The sequence below is a fragment of the Felis catus genome, chromosome X (assembly GCF_018350175.1).
Source record: "Felis catus isolate Fca126 chromosome X, F.catus_Fca126_mat1.0, whole genome shotgun sequence".
NCBI lineage: Eukaryota > Metazoa > Chordata > Mammalia > Carnivora > Felidae > Felis > Felis catus.
In genome coordinates this window covers 80,378,255-80,405,586 of record NC_058386.1, presented here as the reverse complement: position 1 = coordinate 80,405,586, position 27,332 = coordinate 80,378,255, and the positions used below count along the sequence as shown (strand labels likewise).

Genomic DNA, 27,332 nt, shown 5'->3' with positions numbered 1-27,332 from the left:
AAAATGAGATTTCCACTGAGCCCACAGTGAAAACAGCTTCTTTCTGACTCAGTACTATCTCCATATATTCTGGGCTCATGATTTATGTCCCATCCCTCTTCTTTGGAGAGTGACTTTTCTTGGGTTGAAAGCCTTCCATTTCCCTTTTTCCTAACCGGGGCCCATTTCCAAGTCTTGTGTCTGAGTAGGATTGTATATAGAAACCTTTGTCTTTGCTTGGAGCAGTCAGCTTTCTTTAAATGAAAAGTAGAAAAAGTAGAGGCTGTGCAGCATAATATTTACAAACAGTGACTCTGGCTCCAGACTGCTGGTGTTTAAATCCCAACTCTGGCACTTCCTGTCTGAATCTTAGGCAAGTTGCCTAATCTCTCTGTGCTTCAATTCCCTCATCTGTGAAATGAGACCTGCCTTATAAGGCTTTTGTGAAGATTTCAGAGTCCATTGATAGACGGTTTGGAATGGCACCTGGCACATAGTGAGTGCTCAAGCATTAGCTCTGCCTCTCCATTGAGCCTGCTTCTCTAATTTTCCACGGTGACCCCCTAGACAAAGCTGAAGGAGAAAGGCTGCTGAGTCTTAACCATGACATCAGGTTCCATGAGTATAGAAAAGAAAGTTCTCAGCAGCATGGGAAGAACACCTTTCTTTCAAACACTGACACACCATAGAGTGTTGCTCCATTTCACAAGAGCCCAACCGCAGATTTACTTTCAGGCCTGACTCTTAAGGCTTGACTTTGTGCCATGGTAGCTCCCACCTGCTCTGTGCTCATCTCTTTTTTTAAGCTTTATTTATTTATTTTGGGGAGATAGAGGTCAGGGTAAATTGGGGAGGGGCAGAGAGAGAGGGAGAGAGAGAGAATCCCAAGCAGGTTCCATACTGCCAGCACAGAGCCTGTTGCAGAGCTCAAACCCACGAAGCCATGGGATCATGACCTGAGCCAAAATCAAGAGTCATATGCTTAACCGACTGAGCCATCCAGGCGCCCCTGTGCTCATCTTTTAAAAGCGATTAGCTAAATAAGTTAATACATGAGGCTGACTCTCTCTTTTTTTTTTTTTTTTCTCCATTAGTTTTACAGAGGCTTGGAGTGGTGGTTTTGAGGTTCTCTAGATCATGAGCTGGGGGCTTCCCTGAAGAAGGGACAGCACTGGTACCTTCTGCTATGACACTGGAGGCTCAGTAAAAAGAGATTGTTGCCCATGATCCAGCTGGAAGGGCCAGGGCAAAAGATTCTGCTCTGGCCTGATTTTTCTTCCCAAGCTGCCTCCCATTGCAGCATTTTCCTTACTCTTATATGAAGCAATGGTTAATGTGACATTTGTAACCCAAGTCCTAAAAGGGGAAATGACAAGTTCCAGAATGTTTTGAAGCTCCCACCACCTCCAATGATATAGTTAGCCTATAGGGAAAATCCAGCTACACTTGCTTAAGTGTCCTGGTTGTTGTGATGGTGCTGCCCTCTGCTGTCACCTCAGGGTAGAGGAACCATTTAAAACACAGCCGTTTAGTGAATGAATTGAGAATTTACTTATCTGGAAGACTTTGGAGCGCTGTGCAGAGGCCCAGTTAGGGAAAGAAGACTTTCACCCCAAGCCCGTTGCCCAGGGCCTGACATCAGTCCCTGCCTAGCTTCTTATGCTCCTTAAGTGCTACTGAAAGCAGAAATTTGCTTGGGGAAACTATTACACAGCCCTAAAAAGGGACCTGGGAATGTCTCAGGATTGGTAAATCTCACCCACCTCAGAGTCCTGTCCTTAGAACTGTGGAAAACCATTTCTTCCTTTTATTAGGCCCCAAGTTTCAGCTAAGAGAGCTTTTTTCCCTTGACCTCAATTATGCCCTGGCTGAAGTTCACTCGCATATATCCCTTTGCTCCCGTCGTTGGGTCAGCTCCTGGTTGCTCAGTAGGTAGTCATCAATGAATGTGAAGATTTCCTCGGGGGTGACAGGTTCCATGTAGCGTTCCCGGTCAATTCCCTGCTTGTCAATCAACACCATGTTGAAGTAGGAGGGAGTGAGGTGCTGAAATTGCCTAGAGAAAGGAGCCCAGGAGGTGTGAGACCTTGTCTGGGCTTCATCGCACCAGGTTCTACTACCCTCTGACCTTTCACAGCTCTGCCTATGGACTAATTCCTTCCCTCCCTTGTCCTCATCCCCTCTACTACCTATCTCAAGCCTCTTTGTTTTTCTCTGCCCAGACCCTACTCTTGCTGTCCCTATGCATCTAACTCTGCTAAGCCATGTCTTCTTCCCCTCAGATGGAGCAACTTTATTGATAGCAGGCTAGGCTTCCCTCATAGGCCCCCTTCCTTAAGCAGGGTTATCACAGGTAGCTATGCAGGCTGCACAGAATACCTCCAGGGAGTACAAGTCATATGCACTATGATGTAACTAGTGTTTTCTAGAGTTAGGCTGGGCATAACGTGCACAAGCATATATGGCAGCCCTGAGGTTGATTAATATTATTACCTGGTCAACTCTTCTATCTGTACCTGCAAGTTTGCGGTCTCTTTCCTCTGCGTGTTTCCCAGTTTCTCCCCTACCTGGGATTGAATCTTTCTGTCCTCGCTGAGACTGAGCCCTAAAGGCAGGTATTGTTTATGAACAGAGAGCAATGATGACTTTATTGGCACTGAGTGTATGTGGAAGCATTGGAGGGGTGGTAATGGATAGATAATGAGAAAAGTCAACTTCTACCACCTGCCACCCACTCTTTGTCCAGGGGCAGAGGGGTATGATTCAGATTTTAGTGCCTACAGATGCCTTTTGTTCCTTTGTAGACTGAAGACATATGAGGCCATGAGGCAACAGAATCAGAGGCTTCTCTGAGTCATATTTGAGTCTGTATCTCAGTCCTGGCTGTGCTTCAGAGTCACCTGAGGTACCTAATAAAAGCATAGTCCTGAGGTGGTTTGGGGTGGAGCCTGGTGATCTGTCTTTTATGCTCTCCCTCCACCCATTTGATTTTGATGTTCTACCACTCTCTAGTTTTACCTAATGTATCCCAAGTGTTCAAACATAAGGCATGCCTCAAGATAGTGTCTGCTGATTTCCCCCCAACCCTCTTGTTGCCAGTGTCCTGCCTAGGGTTGCTGCCCACCCCTTCCCTGTGGCCTCCGAGCCTGGACCTGAGCTCCTCGATTATGTTGGCTGACAGCTGTTGCTCCCGGATGCGCCCCACCTCCCGAGGTGTCTGCCCCACCAGTTCAATGATGGTCACATGGCGCAGGTCCAGTCCACAGGTGGATTGCTGGGAGGGAAGAGAAGGTTTTATGGAATAGGCTCTCAGACTCAAACCTAAGGCTACTTAGCTGATTCCTCCTGGGACCAGGCAGTGTGCGAAAGGAAGGGCTTCTCCCCCAACCATCATACCATAGCATTTAACAACCTCTTTGATCTGTCATTCCTGAAGCATTTGCCCTAATAGTGTTTCTTTTATTCTAATGAAATGAACCAAACCTGTCACACCACGGGGAGTAGAAAAGTGAAATGTAATTGATAAATTGCAGGAACATAATCTCTCCTTGTTTGGTATTGCATTGGCTTTAAACTACATAGGTTCTTAACAGATGGCTATGGTGATATGATTATAATGGCTATCATTTATTGAACACACATACCTAATGCTTTCTAGGAATAAGTTGATCCTTACAACACCCTAACAAGGTAGGTGGTATCATTCTTATTCTGTAGAGGAGAAAGTAATTTGCCCAAATTTGCATGACAAAGAGATGCTGAGCCAAACTGAAGGCTGATGCTGCCTACCCTTGTACATGCTCCTTACCACTAGGCAACATGGCCATGGCCTTTCCCTCAGTCTCCAAGATTTCTCCAAAGTAGTGCCAGTGCTCTTTTCATTGCCCTTTGTTGCCTTCCTCACACTGGGCAGGACACCTTGTAACCCCACCCTGCCTCTTCATCCTACTTTGTCCTGCAGGATCGCCTCTTAGCCAGTTATGGGGAGTGAGGTTTAAAACAACATTGAACACTCCCTGGTGCCTGACCCCTTATTTAATCTGTGGGCTAATCCTCTAGTCCTGACCCTCAGAATCACTGTCCTTACTGACTGTTCCTGTTCTTGCTTTCTGTTTAAGCCAAAGTATTGCCTTTGCTCCTCCCCCTAGCCCCCATTTTCTTTGGATTGCTGGAGGAACAAGGTCCTTTTTGATCTAGACACCTAGGGTCATCCTTTTGATAGAGCTGCTGCCATCATGGGCCTCTGAATATTGACTTAGCAACTTCTAAGATTTAACATTTAGAAATCCCCCGATTTAACCTTTAGAAATCTTCCTAAATAGCATTTTCCCTTACCTGGCTATCCAGTCTCTTGCAGCATCTCAGAGCCATTTCTCTTAGTCCTGTCAGTGCACCCTGCATTCTCTTCAAGAACCTTTTTATAAGACCCAGTGGGTATATGTGTTGTGTCTTATCAACTCCCCCCTCTTCCACAAGTGGATTCAGCCAGATAACTCTTAGTATGTTAAAAATTGTCATGCAACTATCTCATTTTATTTTGTAATATCACAACACTTTTCCTTCTCTTTTGCTACTATAGTGGTGAAGAGCACAGATCCTGGAGTTAGACTGCCTGGTTTCAATCCCAGCATGACTACTTACTATCTAGTAATCGTGGGCAAATCCCTTAACCTCTCTACGCCTCACTTTCCTCACCTATGTAATGGGGATAGTAATCGTACTTACCTTATAAAGGTTGTTGTGAGAATTAAATGAATAGGTGTAAAGCATGTGCTTATATAACTAGTATTTAATAGCACTTATTATCTAAGTGTTAGTGCTATTACTCCTTGAAAACATAAACACAATTAATTCTCAACATTTACATTTGCTCACAGCCGTCTCACCAGTCTCTCCAGAGTGCTTTGCCATGCTCCCTTGCCATCTTTCACCATGCCCCCTGCAAGTCACACCCACTATTCCTGTGCCCTCACTGCCTTTTCAGTAAAAACAGCACTTTTTAAAATGTGCTAAATTTGTCTACAGTAAAACTGATCAAATGTTCCCCACAAAAAGTTTGAGGAAGTGGGGTTTGTGCTGCAGAAAAAGCAACTCTTTGATTTGAAAGAGGTAAGGCAGTAATGGGGTGGGGTTAGGGGGTATGTAAAGGAATTAAGCCCTCATTAGGGGGTGGGTCTCACCTGCAGCATAGAGATCTGCATTTTATAATATCTGTTGGAGGGGTCAGGAGCTGAGATGATAAGGAGCCGCTGTTTCTCAAAGAACTGATCCAGAAGGCCAGCAGCTGAGTTGACATTGACATTAATCTTCATAGCTAGGGCAAAAGCAGATGGTCAGTCGGAGTATGGCTTTTTTGTTACTTGTAATGCAGATAACAACACTGTGAGTTTCAGTCTTTCAAGTTAACCCTTTTTGGGTGTTTCTGCCTTTCCTTGGGGGAAATCCTGAAAGAACATTTGGACAGTTTGAATCCTTCTTGGGTAAGAGTATTGTATGGGGGAACATTAGCCCTTAAAATAAACACAGGTCAGAAACCCCCATTCCCACATCATACATCTTGCAATTGGACCATTGTGGCATACATAAGGAAAGGTACTGAAAAGTAGCCCTGATCAATATGTCCACTTTCCCCATCCCCTTGTTTCACTCACGAGCACAGATGGGTGGTGATCCTGACCACTGGCGGCTAGACTGGCAGACCCGGGAGGGGGTTCCTTGGCGTTCATAACCTCCATCACAGTGGTATTCACAGGTGGCACCATAGTTGTCCCCTGCTGAGGTGCAGGTGAGGTAGCCATGCTGTGGTGGTTTGAGAGTTGGGCAGCGTCTCACTGTCAGGGAGAATTTCAAATTAGGAGCTATGGTATCTCTTTTAGGGAAAACGTGTTAAGAGGGTGCCATGCTGTGTTTTCTAGACCAGGAGACCTAGGGTGATCAGAATGAATGCTTTCTCTGTGTTTGCAGTGGCCAAGAGTGGAGCCAGATTTTTCCTCTTAAGGAATTCAATCTGAAATGCAGACAAAGGTGTTCATAAAATCTGGAAGTGCAGGGAGTATACATATTGTCATAAAAAAAGCTATCAATCTGTAAAAAAAATATGTTTGTTTTCAGATGTTGTGGATACCCTGTGCAAAGATGACTACCTTACAAAATTAATTTTAATATAAAAAATAAATTGGAGAAGACTTAAATATCCATTAGTGGTAGAGTGTTAAGAAAATCAAAATATATTCTTAGAAGTAGATTGTTATGTTGTCATTCAAAATATTTCTGAAGAATTTTTAAAGAGTATGAGAAAATTACTTGTGTTGTAATAAAAATGAAAAAGAGCGATCTAAGATTGGATGTAAGTATGATGTCAACTATATATTTTTTTCAAAGTATATGTAGATAAAAGACTTGAAGAAAGATACCAAAAGATTAACAATGATTGCCTCTGGATGACTGGGAAATGGATTTTTTCCCTTTGTACATTTCTTTATTTCCAAAATGTTCAACAATGAGCATGAATTATCTTTATAATGGAAAAACCAAATCAACACAATACAACACAAAACAAAGAGGAAGAATCAGGCAGCCAACACTACCTATTTCAGCAGAAGTGAAAGACTGAGAATGAAAGCTGATTAGATTTGATAATTAGAAGACTAAGAAAAGAAACAAATTTTATACAGAGTATCTTCATGAATTTTATCTAGATTTAGAAGAGCGAGAAAGTCTTTCTGGGGAGTCAGGGTTTCTGAAATATGTATACACCTGTAATGCAGCTTCCTGAATGACCCTGTTTAAGTGAACTTGTTTTTTTCCCTTTTCCAATATAAAAGAGGCATCTGCTTCAGGCCTACAGAGGAGAGGGTTCTGGTGGGCATGTAAAGGGTCAGGATAGAGCAGGAATAACGAGCAATGTAGAAATGGAAGACTTCTTTCTGACCTTGTACTTTCACAATGAACTTGCAGCTGGCCCGATTATAGGCTCGATCGTAGGCAGTGTAACGAATCACATGCTCTCCTTCAGGAAAGTGAGAGCCAGGCTCAGGGCCCCGAACTGTCACCCTGCATGGTACAGAGTAAGAGAGCCAATGAGGAACGAGACTCTTAGAATTGGGGTTTGGGGCACATAATCACTGTGGCATCGGCCCATGCAGTTCAGTGTGGGCAGAGCCTGAGAAACTGCTGGGAGGCATAAGGGGAATCCAATACTCACCTGGTGATAGTACCATCAGCAGAATCCTTCACCAATGGCGGGTCCCAATATACTCGGGCAGTCAGTTTCTCTGGCTCTGCCATCTTCTCACGTGAGTGGGGACAACGGATCTTGGGGGGATCTATGTCTGTCAAGGTCAGAAATCAAGTGCTGACTCATGGGCCCCATACCTTCTCTTGAGGTAACCCATAGAAGCAGCACTACACTACTGGGTAGATAAAAGATGCACACTCAGTTCAAGATACTCAATGAAACTGGGGGAGGAAGCCCAGCTCCAGAGGGAAGTGATGACTTTGTTAAGCTTATGACCAGGGTGCCACCCTCATTGTGAGCAGGAATGTCTTCTGTGGTGAGAATTCCACATCCTTTGTGGATACAATGCTGGGGTGGTTCTTTGTAGCAGGACAACAGGGAGTGACCACCATTTACCTACACATACAGGCTCGCCTCCACTCCATCGCCCATCTTCCATGCAGATTCGGCTGTGGTCACCTTCCAGGTGGTAGCCACTGGAACAGCTGTAGTCACAGCGGGAGTCAAGAAGCACCCCATTTGTGCAGGTGTAAGTGCCACTAGTGATGAATGGCAGTGCGTGGCATCTCACCTCTAAGAGAGAACCAAGTGGCAAGCTCAATGGCCTGTGGACTATCTGCAGGTGATGCCTCAGCATCTAGCACAGGAAGAACCATATCAGAGACATCAGAAAAAACAAACAAACAGAAAACCCTACCCCAAACTGTCCTTATATTCTTGTGCCTAATTGCCTTTTAATTTTCATATTATAAAGCACAGCAGTGCCCTTGGAGGTGGGGGGAGTCTTAAAGAAGTAAATTACTTGTCCAAGTGCATGGACTTCAGAATCACACTCAAGTTTGGATCCCAGCTCCACTTCTTACTAGCTCTGTGACCTGAGCAAATTACTTCATCTCTCTGAGTCTCACTGTTTTCATCAGTAAAATGTGGATATTTCATAGGATTGTTGTGCAGATTAAAAGACATAATGCGTATAAACCTCTGGACTCATTTAGGGCCTCAGCAGCTCCTTTCATATCTTGTTCCTAAAATCCTACATGCCCTTTAGCAAATTCAAAGCTTCCTTTCGAGTATAATTTTTGCGTTAACCACCTCACCCCTCAGCTGAGGCTCACTTTCATATGGAAGCAGGCTTGTCTTATATCTGGGTGAGAATACAAGTCAGACCAGTGCCTGGACGTCCAGACTCGATGGTATTTGATTAAAGAGGCATCCATGGGCTTTAGACACCACAGGTGTTAGAAGTGGAGACTGCTTCCATGAATTGATTGTGACCCTGATTGTGAGCTTGCCAAAGTCTGGTTTGAGATGCCTGATACTCAAGAGAAGTAGGCAAGTTATACTTTTGGCTATCTAAGTTCTAGCCTTGCATATGTTCAATTATTGGAGCTTTGAATAAAGATTCTATATAAACTATGTTCACTTGGCTTCTTGGCTAAACCAGACTTGAAGAGGAGTGCATTTTATGTTTTCTAATATCCTTTATTTAAAGACCTATAAAAAAAATGACTTCCTTGAAATCAGGGCCAAGAAAAAAGGGTTGTCTTTTCAGATGAATTTGTTTTCTTAGTATTATATGACTGAAAATGATCCAAGGTGTTTGCCCTTTTATCTCTTATGAGGAAGGACAAAGACAGATTCAGTATTCAAACATTGGAATTAACCCATTTTAAGCACCTGGAAATATGTATCTCTCCATTCTTTTAACTGATTTTATGTTCATTTACAGACATATTATTTTATTTTATTTTTGTTTAATTTTAAAAAAATGTTTATTTTTGAGACAGAGAGTACGAGCAGGGCAGGTGCAGAGAGAGAAAGAGAGAGAGAGAGAGAGAGAGAGAGAGACAGAATCCGAAGCAGGCTCCAGGCTCCGAGCTGTCAGCACAGAACCCAACCCGGGGCTCGAACTCATGGACCGGGAGATCATGTCCTGAGCAGAAGTCGGATGCTTAACCGACTGAGCCACCCAGGTGCCCCTAGACATATTATTTTAATTTTGTAATCCCAATTCAAATTCATTTTGGAAATGATGGCATCTAAGTCCTAAAGCAAATTACTTACAATCACCTAGAGGGGTGTGGTGGCTTCTTTCTTTGTGGCTAACAAGCTTCCCCTTTCCTCCACAGCATCTTCTCTGACCAATCCCATCTGTCTCTAGATGCTCATTGCTGTGTGTCCACTCACACAGCATTCATGTGCACACATTTGTGTTTCTATCCCATTAGTCTTATAAGCAGCTTGGGGGTAATTGAGGAATTGAGTGAGCTCATGAAGAGACCAATTCAGCGCCCCCTCTCCTCCAACATGTGTGCCCTACAAATGGCATTCAGTGATAGACATATGGACAGGCAAAGCTCAGCTACTAAAAGTGGGTAGGCTGTAGAGCTTGAATAAGAGGCAGGGATTTGGGAGCTGCGGGGGACATGATTTAGAATGTGTGTATTAGTATTCCCACATTCTAGTTTTAGGGATTCTTCTGGACTTTCAGAAGAAAATGAAGAACAGCAGATGTCTTGTGCCTTCACTGCCAAGGCCCTCTATGCCAGGAAATATAGCAGTTGGCCATGACTGGGAAAGAGTATGAGACCACACACATCCTTGAGAACTCGAGAGAAAAGCCCAGGTTTGCATTAGGCCCCACACCCAAACTTTATATGCATTCCTGGGCCTGCTGAGCCAGAAGGACTTGTTGTTACATAAATGCCCATATTGCTCGGGCAATAACCACAGGAAGGGAAAATGAGCTAGAATGTTAGGATGTGGATAGGTCCTGCAGGACACCTGTGGAAAATCCTCAATTTACATTTGACAGAGGGCATAGTAACACCTCTGGACATATACCCTCAAGTGGTTGACTGGTTGGCTGGCCTCTCTCACATACACTTGTCAGTATATGCACACACACCACTTACGCCTGCAGTAGGCAGTTCCAGACCAACGGCGGTTTGGCAGACATTGCACCGACCTTCGTCCGATCAGTCGAAAGCCCCGATCGCAGGAGAGCTCACAACGAGTACCCAGGGTGCTGTGATAATTTCCTCCCCTCGGTGAGTAGCACGTGGCTTCTCCATCCTGGATATTTAATGTATAACACCATCGGGGGACTGTAGCAATAGAAGAAAAGTAAGCTAGAGGTACAGTAATCAAGACAGTGTAGTATTGGTGAAAGGACAGCACATAGATCAGTGGATCAGAATAGAGAACCCATAAATCAACCCATACAAGTAAGTCTGTCAAAATGATTTTTGACAAGGGCACCAAGGCAATTCAATGGAGGAAAGCTTTTGAACTAAAAAGTTCAAAACTTTTGAACAAATGGTGCTGCAGTAATCAAACTTCCATAGGCAAATGAAACAAAACAAAACAAAACAAAACAAAATTTCTGCCTAAGTGTCATAACTTATACAAAAATTAACTTAAAATGGATCATGGACTTAAATGTAAAAAATTAAATTATAGGGGTGCCTGGGTGGCTCAGTCAGTTAATCATCTGTCTTTGACTCAGGTCATGATCTCACAGTTTGTGAGTTCATAGGTGGGGGAGGGGCAGAAAGAGAGGGAGAGAGAGAGAATCCCAAGCAAGCCCGGCACTGTCAGTGCAGAACCCAATGCAGGGCTTGAACTCACCAACCGTGAGATCATGACGTGAGTCGAAGTCAGATGCTTAACTGACTGAGCCACCTAGGTGCCCCTACAGTATGCAAATTTAAAATGACTTAAAAAAATTAACACAAAGATATAAGCTAGAGAGGGGAAGGGATTGTGATAACCAAAGAAGGCTGCTTAGGAATAAAAGTCAGATCCCAGTTCAGTACTGAGCACAAAAGGTAATAGAGCCATTAAATTATAAAGACATTAGAAAGATGCCTCATTGGCTACACAAATGACTCTTCAGTGGCTTCAGATTTTAAAGGAGCACATATAAACAGGCAAAGGTCCACATGCCCAAGGGTGCATACATAGGATGACCCAGAACTGTTAGCCTGGGGTTGGAAAGGCTAAAGCCCCATAAAAGCTGATTCAGCTCCCAAATCCTAAAAGCCAAAAAAGGGAGGGCTTAAAAAAAAAAAACAACACATAGGAGCTAAAGGAACAAAGAAAGGCTAGGAACCTCTGCCTGAGGGCAGCTGGAGAATGAAGACAGATGATAGTGGGAAAACTATCCTTTAAGCAACAATATGCTTGTGGCTTCCCTTGTTAGTTTTGAGCCTGCATCTGTGATACACGACTGCCATCTGGGGACAACAGCTCCAAATTACAGAAAGTCTCTGAAGCACTATAGTTGCAGAGCTGTTGATTATATGTCACAACACAATGACTTTACATGGGAGGCTGGGACCCCAACAAGCACTCCCATTCTATTGCTCACCCATATTCTGTCAAGGAAAATACACATCAGATTGGAATGAATGGAACAAACAAGCATAGCACAGGGAAATATAAAGTTCAGGATAAATGCTGAGACAGTAGGAAAGGGCCTAGTTATTGCAAATAAGGTCAAATTTGCTGGCCCTGAGGAATCGTGGCACAAAGCAAACACATTGGAAGGCTGGTAAAAAGCAAAAACACTATTCTAATTTTCTTTTTTCCCCAGCTTTATTAAGGTACAATCGATAAATAAAACTGTATATATTTAAGGTGTACAACGTGATGTTTTAATATACATATACATTGTGAAATGATTACTGAAATCAAGTTAATTCATACAACCATAATTTCACACAGTTGCCATTTTTTTTTGTAGTAACCACACTTATGATGTAGTCTCCTAGCAAATTTCAAGTATGTAACACAGTATTATCAACTATGGTCACTATGTTTTATATTAGATCCCCAGAAGGAAGAAGGCAGCCTCTGGGAACTACAGCCTGATGAGGCTGACAGCACTGATAGCAAAGGGTTCTAGAATATTTAAACATAGGCAAATGAGGAGTTAGAAAGAGAAGCGGTTATCTCCAGGTGCCCTCAAGAACAATTCCAGAATGACCTCATTTCCTTCATGGTCACCAGACTGGTAGAACAAGGTAAATGGTGGGTACACTATATGGAAGTGAGGCATGTGGCAATACCTTTCAGGCCATTGATGTGGATTAGGTGAAGACATACAGGAGAGGTGACAGTACAGTTGTGGAGATTTAGAACTGGTTGAACAACTGTACCTAAAGAATGCTGATGGGAAACTGAAACTAAGAATGTGGCAAAATATTGCTTGGCAAACTGTCTAGTAGGAAATGTGTTAGTCATTTTCTTTTCTTTCCTTTTTTAAATTTGAGATAGAGCATGAGAAGGGGAGAGGGCAGAGAGAGAGAGAGAGAGAGAGAGAGAGAGAGAGAGAGAATCTTAAGCAGTCTCCATGTTCAGCATGGAGCCTGATTTGGGGCTCGATCCCACAACCCTGCGATCATGAACTGAACCAAAATCAAGAGTTGGACACTCAACTGACTGAGCCACCCAGTTGCCCCTAAAGCCCATATTTTTTCTGATCACAATATCTGCCACTGCAGTATGTTAGGCTGCCATTTTGAAGCATAAATTTACATTCTTAAATAGGTAATATAGCCACATGATTCAAGACACAAAAAGTATAAAAAGTTACACAGGAAAAAGTCTCCCTCCCACCCCTGCTCCCTTATCTACCCCCATTTAGTACCCCCATAAAGAACCACTGTTAACTGTTTTTTAAGCATATAAAGCAAATCTTGCTATAGATTCTTTTTATCTCCTCCTTTTAACACATAGACTAATATATTATGCCCATTGTTCTCACCAATGCTTTAAAAAATAAACACCATGTGTTTTAGAGATCTTTCCATATTACTACATAGCAAGCATGCAATTTATTTAAATGAAATAACATTTATAAAATGCATAGCACAATGATTGGCACACAATATGTGTTTGTCCAGGGTGAAATTGCTGGAAGGTAGAGGGGCTGGGACTTGTAACTCAGACCCGTGGTCTCTTCTCTGTGCAGCTATCCACCTGTCTTTTTTGGGGATTATAAGAAAACAAAGTGCTGGCAACAGAGTTGAAATGGCCTTGCCTGTGATTATTTTCAGATAACCCAGGCAGAGTTACCAGTTAGCTCAGGGCTGAAGCAATATGCTGGGAAAGCAGTGCCCCCAGAGGACTTAAGGCATACCTCAGAGAAGGGCTTCTGACTCCAAGCCAGGAGTCAGGTTAAGGGAATGAAATAACGTTCAAGATTAGTGAAAATGGTACCAAACTACATGGTCAGCTTGCTCTAAAAAAAGATCTGGTTTTTACCAGTTATCTCTTTTAATCTTTTTTCTTTTAATGACAGATTACATTTCTTAAAAATTTTTGATGTTTATTTATGAAAGAGGGAGAGAAAGCATGAGCAGGGGAGGCACAGAGAGAGAGGGGGAAAGAGGATCCAAAGTGGGCTCTATGCTGACAGCGAGAGCCCAAGAGCCCAATGTGGGGCTCAAACCCACCAAATGTGAGATCATGACCTAAGCCAAAGTCAGACGCTTAAACCCACTGAACCACCCAGACACCCCACGAAAGGTTACATTTTTGATGAAAGAGATGGAATGACCATGGCTTTGGAGTCAGACAGAGGGACCTGGTTTTAAATTCCTGTTCTGCCACCTCTGAGCTCTGCAACTCTCTAAATTTACCTTCTCTGAGCTAAGTTTCCTGATCTGTAAAATGGGGATAATAGATCAATTTCATGAGGATGTTCTGAGAATCATCTGAAATTGCATGTGTAAAATATATCTATCCCTGGGAATGATATTCCCTAAATCAGTGCCTGGGTTTGAGCCACCAGCTCATTTGGTGTCAAGAAACAACACGCTGCTGCCATCTGGAGACACCATCCCCAAATTACAGAAAGTCTCAAGCACTACAATTGCAGAGCTGTTGTGAAAACACAAAAAGACCTTACAGGGGAGGCTCGGATCTCAGGTTGTACTTTCCCAGCCACCCACTCCCCACTCAACACTGATAACCCCACTCAATTAGTTTTGTGTCCGGAGACCAAATTCCAAAACAGAGCCATGACACACATGACCCCAAGGCCAAAGGCCACCATGTGGCTGACATTTTTCTAAGGGGCTTTATGACATTTAAAAATAACCAATGAGTCAGGTTAATATTAATCATAGGGCTGCTGGACCCCCTTGAAACCACTTTTCTGCATCTGTTACTTTTTCCTATCCACTTCTTCCATTTACAGTTTTCTGCAGTCTGGGTTCTGCTCCCAGGATGTCAATGACCCAGTAAACGTTTCTTGAGCACTACTTTTGACATAGTTCTGTGGGGGTATCACACATGGCTCCTTCTGTTAAACAGGTAACTATTTTGTTGAGGGCAATAAGAAGTAAACCAAAGGGGCAATACCTAATGAATGCCAAATGAGCGGTCCAGATAATAAAAGTTTATTTCAGAAGAGGGACATAGTAGATACTCAATAAATATTTATTGAATGAATGGAAGGGAATGAGGGAATGAATGAGGAAAAGCTCAGTGTGCACTAAAGCAGTCAGGGAACAGAGTAGAATTCTACTAATCTGGCTGAAGCATAGATTTCATGTGGGGATAAGGGGTAATGAGTTGTTAGCCTGGGCAGCTGAACTGAGGCCAAATTCTGTTCGAAATGGTCACATTGGGCTACTAGGTTTGGGGAAAGGAGAAGCATGAATCAAAGAATCCAGTTAGGGGGGCAACTGTCATTATCCATGTGTGAGGTAATAAAAGTTTTGATCCCATGGAGTAATAAAGAAATGACAGTTCTCGGTGAATGGCTGGTGAGAGGTGATGAAGAAAAGAGGCTATTAAAAATGCCATTGATGGAGAAAGAGGAGCACTCTTGCACTGTCAGTGTGAATGCAAACTCGTGTAGCCACTCTGGAAAACAGTATGAAGGTTCCTCAAAAGTCCAAAATAGAACTACCCTGTAATCCAGCAATTGCACTACTAAGTATTTACCCAAAGTATACAAAAATACTGATATGAAGATACACATATTAAACACTGATTTGAAGGTACACAGTCTTTCTCTGACTGACTTATCTCACTTAGCATAGTACACTCTAGCTCCATTCATGTCATTCCAAATGGCAAGATTTCATTCTTTCTTATGGCTAATATCCCATTGTGTGTGTGTGTGTGTGTGTATATATATATATATATATATATATATATATATATATATATATACCACATCTTATTTATCCATTCATCAGTTGATGGACATTTGGGCTCTTTCCATGATTTGGCTATTGTTGATAATGCTGCTATAAACATACTGAAATGCCATGGAGCCCAAGTGGTGGTAAGAAGAGAGGGGCTTTCACATTGCTGCTGAGAGACTAGAGAGATTGAAGTTCAAGAAAGGGCCATATGATTGATGCATTGCGAGAGAATTGTGATCTTCAGGGAATGTTGTTTCAGCATGTAGATTTGTGGGTGAATGGGAAACAGACTGTAGGGAGTTTAGGAGTTAGTGGGTGCTTAGGCAGAGAGGCAGTGGGTGTGGACTCTTTGGCAGCAAGAAGATAGAAGGTAGGTGGAAAGAAGCATAGAGAAACACCAAATCTGATCATTTCTCTATTGAAATTATTCTCTCAAAAGTCACCATTTACCTTCTTCTTGCCAAATATAATGTTTGCAATACCCTCAATTTTTCTCTGCAATATTTGACACAGTAGATTTCTCATTCTTCCTCCTTCCCAAAACTCTCTTCTTATGTGGCTTCTGTGACATGATATATAGTACCCTGATCTCCTTCTACATGGCTTATTTCTGTCCCTTTTTCCTTTGTTGGATTCTCTTCTTCTACTCACATCTGTATATGGTTTCTTTTTTTTATTTTTTAAAAATTTATTTTTATTAAAATTTTTTTAACATTTATTTTTATTTTTGAGAGAGAGACAGAACATGAGCAGGAGAGGGATAGCAAGAGAGGAAGACACAGAATCTGAAGCAGGCTCCAGGCTCTGAGCTGTCAGCACAGATCCTGATGCAGGGCTTGAACTCACTAAATGTGAGTCAGATGCTTAACCGACTGAGCCACCCAGGCTCCCCATGGGGTTGATCCTTGCTCTCTATTTCTTTGCCATACCCTCAATCATCTTTAATAAACATTACTGTAGCTGATTAGTGGAGAATCTCCCTGACCCAGGCTCTACCTTTCCTGACCCCCTACTTCTGTAGACAATAACAAGGGTGATATGGTGAAATTATCATTACCATGCCATCCCTTGTGGGAAGACATATGATGGCTCCTTATAACTCCTAGCACAACAGCTAAACTCCTCTACATGCCTTGTAAAGCATAGAAACAAAGAATCTTAGAAATGGAAGAGATACTAGATATCACCTGGTCTAACTTCCTTTCTGTATTTTTAAAAATGTTTACTTAATTTTGAGAGAGAGAGAGAGAGAGATGAGGACACAGAATCCAAAGCAGGCTCCAGGCTCTGAGCTGTCAGCACAGAGGTTGACACAGGGCTCGAACTCATGAACTGTGAGATCATGACCTGAGCCAAAGTCAGAGCAGACCTGCCCAAATGACTGAGCTACCCAGGTGCCTCTCTAACTTCCTTTCTAATGTAGGAGTCCCTATTCGGCATTCTTCACAGAGAGTCCTCCTGCCTTGCCTAAGAATGGTCCCTAGATTATGGAGCCTTTCCTAATTTTGTCTTACTCTTTATATTCAACTTTATTTTTCTCCTACTCCCTCCACATCCCATCTCCTCCAATCAGGCTGGTTTCTTCTTAGATCCTTCCTCTAACAGCTTTGTTCTTTCCTCTATATCTGTGGCCAAATGCTTTGCTAAACACCCTTGCCTCCCTTCTCCAGTTCTCAAAATCCACCCATCACTCAAGGCCTAATATATGTCATCTTTCATGATCCCTGCCCTGACTTCTTTTTATTTAACTCCTATTGCATTTACTGCTACCCCACAGATACACACTAACTTGCTCTGCATGTGTTAATTTTATTCCCCTCTCACCCATTCCCACCCCCAGCAGACTGTAAGCTCCTTGAGGGGGACAAAACCCTATCTTACATTTTGTATCATCCATAGGCCTACCCTGCATGGGATTAGGTGTACAGCAGGTATTCAGTCAATACTTAATGATTAATAATAGATGGGTAACCTTAGTACTAGACAGAAAAGGTCATACAGCAAGTCATGACCAAGTTCATGATTGGAAATCACAGCCCCTGATTCCCTGAGCTGCAGTTTTGGCACATATGAGCCAAGCTGGAGGAGGATGCTTCAGGGAAGATCTAGGCCTTAGGCCAGAAAAGACCCTTCCTGAGCCTGAGAAGCAGGGAGGCTTACCTCGGTAGTCTAGAGCTGGGGCCTGTGGGACCTCTTCAGCATATACTTCATTGTAGCTTTCATCTGGGTAGCCTGAACCTGCAATGAAGAAGATAATACCAAGATGACATATTAATTTAAGTGCTTCCCAACCTTTCCTCCTATCCAACCTGGTCCCTTCTTGAGGACATGGCACTCCATGGCTAGGGAGCCAGGTGGATATTTAGTGTGGAAAGTTCTACCTTGTAAAGCAGCAGAACTATTATACATAAATCTCAACATCTCAGGTGCATAGAAGGAGAGCTCATGATCATGGGTGGAGGTGGGGGTGACTTACTGGTAGCACAAGAAGCTTCCATTCAAAAGAAAAAAATGAACTTCTTCACTATCCATCAATCCCACCAATCTGGAATATAACTGACCCATTTCCTTGATGCAACATGCAAGGTTTTGATGAGATATGGATAACGACTAAGCTCTGAGGAAGGACTGTTGTCTCAGGTAGGAGTTAAAAATAGAGTCTGAGTAACGGCTTTGCCACTAGTGACAGGACTGCTCATGGTCCTCAGAGAGAAACAATTCCTCAGGCCCCCACTAGCCCACAGGGCACCACCCTTTTGCCACTTGGTTGCCATTGCTAGGGGTGGCATTCCAAGGCAGAGGGAGGGTTCAAAAGGAAGAAGAAATGAGCGTAGTTTCACGTCCTGAGCAGTTTGTCCTGGTTTGCAGGAAAAGGAAGGCAGAGTCCTTTGGGGAAATTTCCTGTTCCTCTAATCATCAGGAGCTTTAGCAGGGAGCTGCTGAGCTAGGAGAACATTCCCAATCCATTCCCATTTTGTTAAGTGGCCCAGTCCCTAGTGGAGGCAAATCTGTGGCTGTCTGGGAGACTAAACAGTGTATTCCACCAGACTGCGGGAAATCAGTCATGAATACAAACTAGTTGGAATATAACTTAGTCCTTTCCGGAGTGAAGTTTCTGGAAGCTCTCTTTCCAGCCTCTCTGAGCCCTAATGTATGCACAGGAATAGAACAGCCAGCCATGCTGGAGTCAGAAAACAATTCCTCATTTCCAGGAGACGGTGTGCTTTCAGGACAGGGCTGGGGTTTAGTGCTGGAGGCCTTGGGCCTGTGTAAACACTCAGACCACAAGCTTGTCTGCCTCCTCTCTGGGAAGAGGCACAGCCGCCCCCCCCCCCACACACACACAACCCCAGCACTAAAGGGTGGAGTAAAGGGCTAGATGATGGAGCTCTTCCATTACCCACAAGCCCAGACTGGGGGTTGGGGGAGTGTTGGGAAACCATTCCATCTTAATGAACAAGGGAATGAATCAAATTGAAAGTTTGCCTTATGAAATCATGTCTTCATTGGTTTGCCCTCATTCCAGAGGAAAGAGTTCATTTTTTACTTTCCTTTTATTTTTTTTCTGTTTTCCCAATTCAGTTATTTTCTTGGCTTTCCTTTAGTTCTCCTTAGGCGTCCTCTCCCTTGTTTTCTCTCTTCCCACATGGGAGGGTTCTTTGTGGGGCACGGAATTCTTGTCAGCTGTTTCAGTTTAGTATTAGCCTCAGAGCCTTATAGCTTCTGTAAACAGGAGGCCAGATGTGTGTGATTCCCTAAAGGATTAGTCCCAGCATGCCTGTTCCAGAGCTTGCTTGTGAAGAAATGCCCAGCAGGGTGAAAGCCCGTTTACCAGAAGAGCAAACAGGAGTGTCAGAAGCCTATGGCTGGAGAGCAATAACAACAACAGCGGCGGCAGCAGCAGCATGACTAACATCACTGAGCACATACTTGTCCTCTGTTCAGCCCATTACATGTTATCTTCTTAAGTCACCCTAACATCTCAGTGAGGTAGACACTCTTATTGTTCTCTGATATACAAATGAAGAAACAGGCTCAAAGGAGTTAAGGGAGTAGCCCAATTTCTCCCACCTTGGAAGGAGCAGAATAGGTATTCCAGCCCAGGGTGCTTTGACCCCTTGATACCAAACTCAGATACACCACTAAAGATGGTAGTAGGAGAAAGTTTTGGACGATATCCAGCAGACATAAAAATCCAAAATGTTTCTTGCCATCCAGCTTTTTAACTCCGTGTGTGGGATAAAAGACCACAAAGCAATTTCTATCATTCTAGAATTACAGGGGATGTGGGAAAGCAGAAGGGAAGACTCAGTCAGATAATTACAGTCTCCAGCAGGGTGCAGAGATAGCTGGACTGGTGCCAAGTTTGCATTGTGATGGGAATGGGTTTAGGCCACCTTACCACTTTAAGCCTTTCTATGTCCCTCTCTTTGCCTGGGTTCGGGTATTTTATTTTGCAAATATTACGATACTGAGATGAGATATAAGAAAATAGAGGGACACTCTCCCCACATTGTTCTATCTGCTTGCCCCTTCTCAGCACACTGGATGGGAGGTTTGTGCCACATTCCTCGGTTCTTTTACGTCAATCAGTGGTCTGTTACTGGGTCCCTCCAAATTCCATAGTACAGTCAGACCCTCCAAGCACTGTCCTTCACAAAGGTATGGTTGGAAATGTAACTGATAGTTGAGAACTATTTTAAGATATACACTAATGCGTGGCTTATGGTAACAAATATGGTCTGACTTCCTGAACTGCACAGATATGTCAATCCACACTTTTTAACCCACTGTTCGCTTTATTAATATTCTTAGCCCTTCCCAACATCCGCTGATTATTCCTGGATCCTTTTCCTGATTAGCCCTCAATCCACACTTGGTTGCTTTCCTTATGCCATTCTCATTTGAGGACAAAGCTATAGCCATGAATAAACAATGCTGGATGCACGAGGAATGGTCAACAAATATTTGTTGAATGAATGAATGAACATATGAATAGAGCAAGCTCAGACAGCTGAGCTAGTGATGTAGGGTAGGATTATTAAAAAATTTCTGAATTTCTCTCAGCATGTAGCCTTCCAAGAACAGAAGAAGGCAGAATGAAGGCTGTCAGAGACCTCACCAACCTGGGCTCCCCAGAAAGAGCCTGGTGATTCTTGTGGAAGTGAACAGTGGCACCCTTGAAAATGGCCCTTTGAAAGCTTCAAATGAGTCTAAGTTTTTTGTTTAAAAAAAAAAACTGGTCTCTCCTCAAGACTCCAATAGTTTGGGCTTCCACTCTAGAAAAGGTAAAGGCCCTTGTACTCCATGAGGTTTCTTTTTTTTTAAGTTTATTTATTTATTTTTGAGAGAGAGAGAGAGAGAGAGAGAGAGAGAGCAGTAGTGCGAAGGGCAGAGAGAGAGAGAGGGAGAGAGAATCTGAAGCAGGCTCTGCACCATCAGTGCAGAGCCCGATGTGGGGCTCGAACCCACAAACCATGGATCATGACCTGAGCCGAAGTCAGATGCTTAACCGACTGAGCCACAGAGGCATCCCCTCCATGAAGTTTCTTACAGGGGTTCGAAACTAGGCTTTGAGCCATCTAATTTCCACTCCTTAGTCCTCTGGTCTTTGGATGGATTTTGGTGTTATATACTTGAATTGGCTAGGGGGAGGTTGGGAATGACAGCTGCACATATTATCTTCTGGAGACTTGGGGTTCCTTTAACCCCAAACAGTGTGTACTCTGCCAAGGGCTTGACTTGAATTTCTTCTCAATGTCAGCCCTTGTGCTTTACCCCCTACAAAGCCAGGTTAAGCCAAAGAGGAGAAGAAGTTTGCATATTTGTTTAAAAGCTTGATGCAGCTGTTCCAGACAAACAGAGCTACTGCCAAAGGCCTCCACCAGGAGCTAAGGGCATGTGGAAAATTTTAGCTGCAATGCCTGTGGCTGTGATGGAAGCAGTTTGTTATTTACTCATCTCTGTATATTTTCCTAACTCTATTGGTTGGGTCTAACTCTTTCTTTTACTCCTCCCAGCCCCCATGAAGGTAGACACTGCAGGCCGCAGATTATTCTTAGCACTTGGAATGCCAGATGGGCCCCATCAAAAACCTCTGTCTGCCACCTCATTATCCTTCCTTCATTTCTCTCCCTCCCTCTTTCCTTCTTCTCACTGAGTCTGTTCTCTTCAGCTCCCTATGTCTCCATAGGTAAAGGATGAAACATTTAGGAATCCAGAAATCTCCATCTCTTCTGAAGTAAAAAACAAGCCAGAAGAGACTGGGGAATTCCTGTTTAAGAGATTGTGATCTGTATTGTCATTAACATCTTTGGCAGAAAGGGGCTATAAAAATCTCATCCTATAAGTAAGGTCTAGGGGAAAGAGAGGGAGGGAGAGACTGACACACACACACACACACACACACACACACACACACACACACCAGATGAGAGAGAGAAACAGAAAGAGAGAGAGAAAGGGAGAGATGAAGCTGAGTGCTGAGCAGGTGAGACAATGGCCTCAAAAGTCATATTGTCCAACCCTCTCACTTTTGTGCTGATGCAGCCTGTTTTCGAATATCTCTTATTTGCCTCAAAAGCCTCCCTTGGTAGCCTCTTGGAATGTTTAACCATCTTTGTTGGTGCAAATAGTTTTTCTTTATTTGTCTCTTATTGCAGTCTAACTCTCCCTTCTCTAATGCTTAGTCTAGGTCTTGCCTTCCATGGAAATAATGGGCAACAGATCCTAAAACTTACCTGCATACCATGTTGCTGTCACTGCTGGAGTGAAGAAGAGCAGGATAGATAGAGCTCCTCTTTGGGTTAGTTGACCAGCCATCCTTAAAAGAAGTCGGGAGGTTAGGGAGACAAGAATAGAGATATGTGGCCAGAAGTACCAGGGAAAAGAAAATATGTTTCATAAATCAGCCATCAATGAACTTCCAAAAGTGAGAAGCAGAAATGCGGATCTGTGAGGAAGAAGAGAAATTTTTAGATTATTGAATGCCTGTTACATTGTGTCCTCTGTAAGGACCTTCCACTTTATAGAATAGCAAGACTCTATTTGTTATTTCTGATCTCCTTTCCTCCCAGGAGGAGGATGACATAAAACAACCAATTCTCAATTAACCATGGTGAGATCAGATGCAAATGTTTCATTGTCCAAATTATAGACAGGGACATGGAGGAACCAAAATCAGGAAGGGGCCAACATAAAGTCATATAGAACCAAGAGGGAATCCTGCGATCTAAAAGCTGCCAGTTGATGGTTTCATCTGTTTAACTAGCATTTCCTAACTATTAATCTGGGAAAGCATTAGCATATATGGACTAAGAGCTTGAACTCTGGAGTTACACAGATCTGTATGTGTATTCAATTCTGTCCATATTAGCTATGGGGTCTTGGAAAACTTTCTTAACTTCCCTGAGCCTCAGTTTCCTCATCTATAAAATGGGAATCATAATAGTATCTACCTTATACAATAGATTATTGCCTGGCACATAGGGAAGCAATCAATATATATTAGATATTATTATACCCCACTTTGTATTAGACAGGACTACATGTTTCCTTTCTCTAGTCTCTCAGACATTAACTATGGTCTGGATATTTTCTTAGCTTTGGGTTTTGAGACTTAGTGGTTTGGTAGTGGCTTTTGGTTTTTAAGTCTAGCCTAACCTTCTTGTTTTATTCTGCTGAGCTAGCAGGAAGTCCATGACGTTGGGAAAAACCTATTGAGGGACATGAGGAGAGGGTGAGCAAGCTTCAATTGCCTTCTCACTTCCTGTCCTGTCTTCACAATGGGATGAGAGTTTTGAGGTTCCCAGTAGGCAAATAATTCATCCAAAACAGTATTAAAACTTGCTGCTTATTGGTATAAACTGGTCACTGAACTTTTCAGTAAGCACCCATTTACCCACATAATGTCAATGAAATGCCATGCTCAGGGGAGGAGTCAGTTCCAGAAATGGAGAAACAAAAGATGGCAGATTCTGGCCAGAGTCCCTAACGGATGTGAAAAGTCCAAGAATGGCAAAAATTCATTTTCCACTTCAATTCAGATTTTGTCCAGACACTGGCAAGGAAGCAGAATAGAAAAAAAAAATTGAGAACAAGTAAGGGAGGCAAGGAAAGTGGAAAGATGTGGGAAGGAAGCTAGAAAAAGAAAATCTGTTAGGGCTGAAGGAAAGAGATAAAAGCATAAAGAGGGAACAAAAGGACAAGAAAGGGAGGATTCAAGAGAGATCCAGGAAAATGAACAGCTAAATAAACTAATCACTGACCCCTCTCACATATGCAGTCTCAATCCAGTTCCTTGGTCCTGGAACACAGGCTTTCCTTTTCAACCCACTAGTCTGCATCTGTGACTGCTTCCCTATCTCCTCCCTGATCGGAGACTGAAAACCTGACTCACTGGGAGTCAGCCACCCTCTGCTGCAGGTCAGGAAGGTAGTGGGAACCTGTATCTGCAGCCAGGTCATGGTTCAAATGGCAAGTAGCATATAATCCAGTTTCATAAAAGAACCCACCCCCCACTACAACCCATATTGCCCATGTCCTAGGTCTCATTACCTTTGATGATTGTGAAATGAGGTAGTATAATGTAGAGGGGTTCAGCAGCAGATCTTACTTACCTGTTTTATATTTTTTTGTGCTCTCTTTCTCCTTCTCTTTCTCCTTCCTCTGTGCTCCTCTCATCAGTCGGAAAAACTTCTACTTTACCATTCCTAGAACGAGTGGCTCTTGGTCCGTCCGGGCCTCCGGGATTCTGTTAACACTGCCCAGATGTTAGGACATCCACATCTGCCAAAAGTTTCCTTAAAGCTGTATTATCCCCAAAGCTATAAGCTATTCCTCCCTCAGAGAAGGACTTTAGAGAGATGGGGGAGAAAGAACACAAGGATTAGAGGAACACAGTCCATCTGCCACAGAACAGAGGGAAAGTGTGAAAGGTGCTGGCCCAGAGCCCATGAGTATAGTAATAACTAACAGAGGCTGGCTAAAGGGCCTCCAGAGATGTGGTGTGCTGAAGAACACTTCTTTTTATGACTCAACATGACATCAGGATTGAATTAAAAGGAATTTCACAAACTCCAAGGAGAGGGGAAGAGTGTAGCTGACTTTGACATTCCCTAGAGATTTCCCCTGTAATTCTTGAGTACTTCCCAGCTCTTCAGTTGCCTTGCCATCCATATATACAAGGTCAAACACACTTTGAAACTATCTCACTGATGACCTAACTTCTATGGACTTTAGTTTCTGATAAGATTATGTTGTTTACAAAAAATATCATGCACTTTTTGCCTGAAGAATCAAGACTGATTCCTGTAATAAGAGTGCAGGGAAAGCACGCTTAGAGAGGCTTTAGGGGGAGCCTATTCAAGCACACCTAGATGATCTGTGCATGGCAAGATTATAGCCCTGACTAAGCTATTTACCAGTGACCTCTGATGGAGGGATATGCTTCACTTATCAACCTTTCTTTTTAGTATCTGGTAATGAGAGTATTCTAACATAGTGCACACCAGCTTCCCACATTCTTCCTCCTCTCAGAGTGGGCATTTCCATCCTTGAAAAATCAGTGATTGTAGAAGAACTTTTTTAGGTGCTGTAGAAAGGGTTTCTTCGCTGTGTGTGCAAGCAAATTAGTAACCTCTTCTCAGTTATAAAGGGAAGAATTGTGCTTCTGATAATAAAATATTCAGTAGCAAGCCTGTTTCATTTCCAATCCACCAATCAGAAATATGTATTGACTGTCTACTATGTGTTCACCAGTGTGACAGTGGTATAAAAAACTGAAGACAGGGGCATCTGGCGGCTCAGTCGGTTGAGCCTCTAACTTCGGCTCAGGTTATGATCTCATGGTTCGTGGGTTCAAGCTCCACGTCAGGTTCTGTGCTGACAGCTCAAAGCCTGGAGCCTGCTTTAGATTCTGTGTCTCCCTCTATCTGTGCCCCTTCCCGACTTGTGCTCTCTCTCTCTCTCTCTCAAAAATAAATAAACATTAAAAAATAAAAAAAAATGAAGACAATCTTGGCCTCATTTATTCAATAAGTTTATCATGCTTCTATTATGTTAAGGATGGTAGACACACAAAATCCCTGGCATCCTAATGCATAATTAATTCAACAGTTTTAATTGAGCATGTATTATACGCCACATACTGTTCTAGGTACTTGAGAAACATCAGTGAACAAAAGAGACAAAAAACCTTGCCCTGGGGACCCTGGGTGGCTCAGTAGGTTAAGCGACTGACTCTTGATTTTGGCTCACGTTGTGATCTCAGAGTCCCCCCTCCCCCTCCACCTTCAGGCTCTGAGCTGACAGCCAGAACCTGCTTGGGATTCTCTCTTCCTCTCTCTCTGACCTTCCTCCAGCTCATACACTTGCTCTCTCTCTTAAAATAAATAAACATTGAAAAAAATCCTTGCCGTCATGGAATGTAGGAGGCAGACATTCAATAAAAATGTTCTTGATTACAATTGTGTGTGTTTAGGGAATTAGCTTTCATTGGACATCTAATATAAGCTAAGAACAGAGAACAGTGGTGAACATGAAGTGTTTGATCCTTCATCTAATGAATCTTACTCTACAGCTCCCAGAGGATTTATGTTTAGGAGGGGAGATAAGGGGGACATAAACAATTTGAAAATAATATATGACCATATAAAATTCTAAAAGTTATGGTATAGACTGTGAGGACTGTGTGAACACTCTGTGGGGAAAGGTAGGCCTTGGTCTTCTCTGGGGCAAGGGAAACCACATAAATAATAGCTCATAGTTAGGTCAGAGGGGAATGGGCAAACTGGTTAGACAGATCAAGAGAGTGATAGGGAACAAAACTGAATAGATACAGTAGGGCCAGATTGTGAGGCCTTTTTACTCAGATATAAAAATTTACTCTAAACTCAGGTGTTAGGAAATAGTAAATCTATTAAGTGCATGTGTTTTGTGTGTGTGTGTGTGTGTGTGTGTGTGTGTGTGTAAAGAGAGAGAGGGAGAGAGAGCAGAGTAATAATTTCTAGTAGGGTTGTTTTTATTCTTAAAAAAAAAAAAACCCTTTTGGCAAAGAGTACAGTCTGAGCTCTTAGCAGGGAATTCCATACCCTTCACAAGCAAACCCCATCTATGTCCTCAGCCTAGTTTTAAACATTCACTTCATTAGGTCATACTGAATTTCTTACTCTTCCTTTCATACTTTGGTACCTTTGCCCAGGCATACTGACTCTACCCTGTATTCCTTTCCTCCCTTTTCTGGACTGTTGAAACTGTATCCATCTTTGCTGCTGAGAAATTTCCCTCAGCCCACCCCAGCGAGATCGGTTTTGTCTTCCTTTTCTATCACATTACTTTGTACATATCTCAATTACAAGTTTATCACATTCATTGTCATTGTTTACCCATGACAATCACTATCCTCTGCTTTACTAGTTTGTTCATCTCAGACTCATCTTTGTCCCCTCCCAGACCATGAGAGCCTAGGGGGCAACAACCTTGCCTTAGTCTTCCTCATTTCTCCAGCACACAACACAGAGCCTAGCACATGCTAGGCTGAGGATGCTGTGTAAGGCCTCAGGTCCCACTCATAGCTGGAGGGAGCAGGACAGAGGTGTGGCAGAGAGAAATTAAAGAAGAAAGTGAAGGAGGAGAATATGGAAATCATAGGGAGATCAAAGTAAGTGTATATGGAGACCGGCAGCAGTTCTGTGAAGCACAAAGATGGGCAAGATGAAAAGCTTATGCAAAATAAGAGGGGTCATTTAAAAAAAACCCAGCATTTCTTCAGCATCCACTATGTGTGGATAACACTGTGTCGGACATTGTGGGTGTCAGGTTAAATAAAACACCTCTCTGTGATTTGGTTGGGAAGATAAGACAAAGACACACAAAGAGACCGACAACATCTATACATAAACAAATGTAAAGTTCTTAAAGTTCAGTACTATTTTCAACATGAAGACATTCAA

At 42.9% G+C, this 27,332-nt stretch overlaps 1 protein-coding gene across 3 annotated transcripts; it reads right to left on the bottom strand.

The window, feature by feature from the left end:
- Positions 1-1,046: 1,046 nt before the first annotated feature.
- SRPX2 (sushi repeat containing protein X-linked 2) lies at positions 1,047-24,401 on the bottom strand. 3 transcript variants are annotated; one of them, XM_004000701.5, is made up of 11 exons: positions 24,000-24,401; positions 22,122-22,333; positions 17,542-17,619; positions 10,132-10,323; positions 7,613-7,789; positions 7,184-7,310; positions 6,911-7,032; positions 5,631-5,810; positions 5,160-5,293; positions 3,132-3,253; positions 1,047-2,035 (listed from the first exon to the last, which is right to left on the bottom strand). In XM_004000701.5, exons 2-11 carry the CDS (start codon positions 22,201-22,203, stop codon positions 1,855-1,857), a joined length of 1,395 nt encoding a protein of 464 aa, XP_004000750.1. In that variant the 5' UTR covers positions 22,204-22,333; positions 24,000-24,401; the 3' UTR covers positions 1,047-1,854. The 3 variants fall into 3 exon arrangements, with proteins under 3 accessions (XP_004000750.1, XP_006943922.1, XP_044906868.1); XM_006943860.4 differs by having other exon boundaries at positions 22,122-22,204; XM_045050933.1 differs by lacking the exon at positions 24,000-24,401 and adding an exon at positions 23,649-23,814.
- Between the last annotated feature and the right edge of the window lie 2,931 nt (positions 24,402-27,332).

What these genes read in the sequence shown, in the direction of transcription:
- SRPX2 (XM_004000701.5), bottom strand. Translation starts at nt 22,203, where the DNA reads ATGGCTGGTCAACTAACCCAAAGAGGAGCTCTATCTATCCTGCTCTTC. An exon ending in CCCAGCTCTAGACTACCGAG is followed by an intron (nt 10,324 to 17,541) that starts GTAAGCCTCCCT and finishes CTATTGCTACAG; the next exon opens with TCCCCCGATGGTGTTATACA. An exon ending in ATCACCACCCATCTGTGCTC is followed by an intron (nt 5,294 to 5,630) that starts GTGAGTGAAACA and finishes CTTTTGCCCTAG; the next exon opens with CTATGAAGATTAATGTCAAT.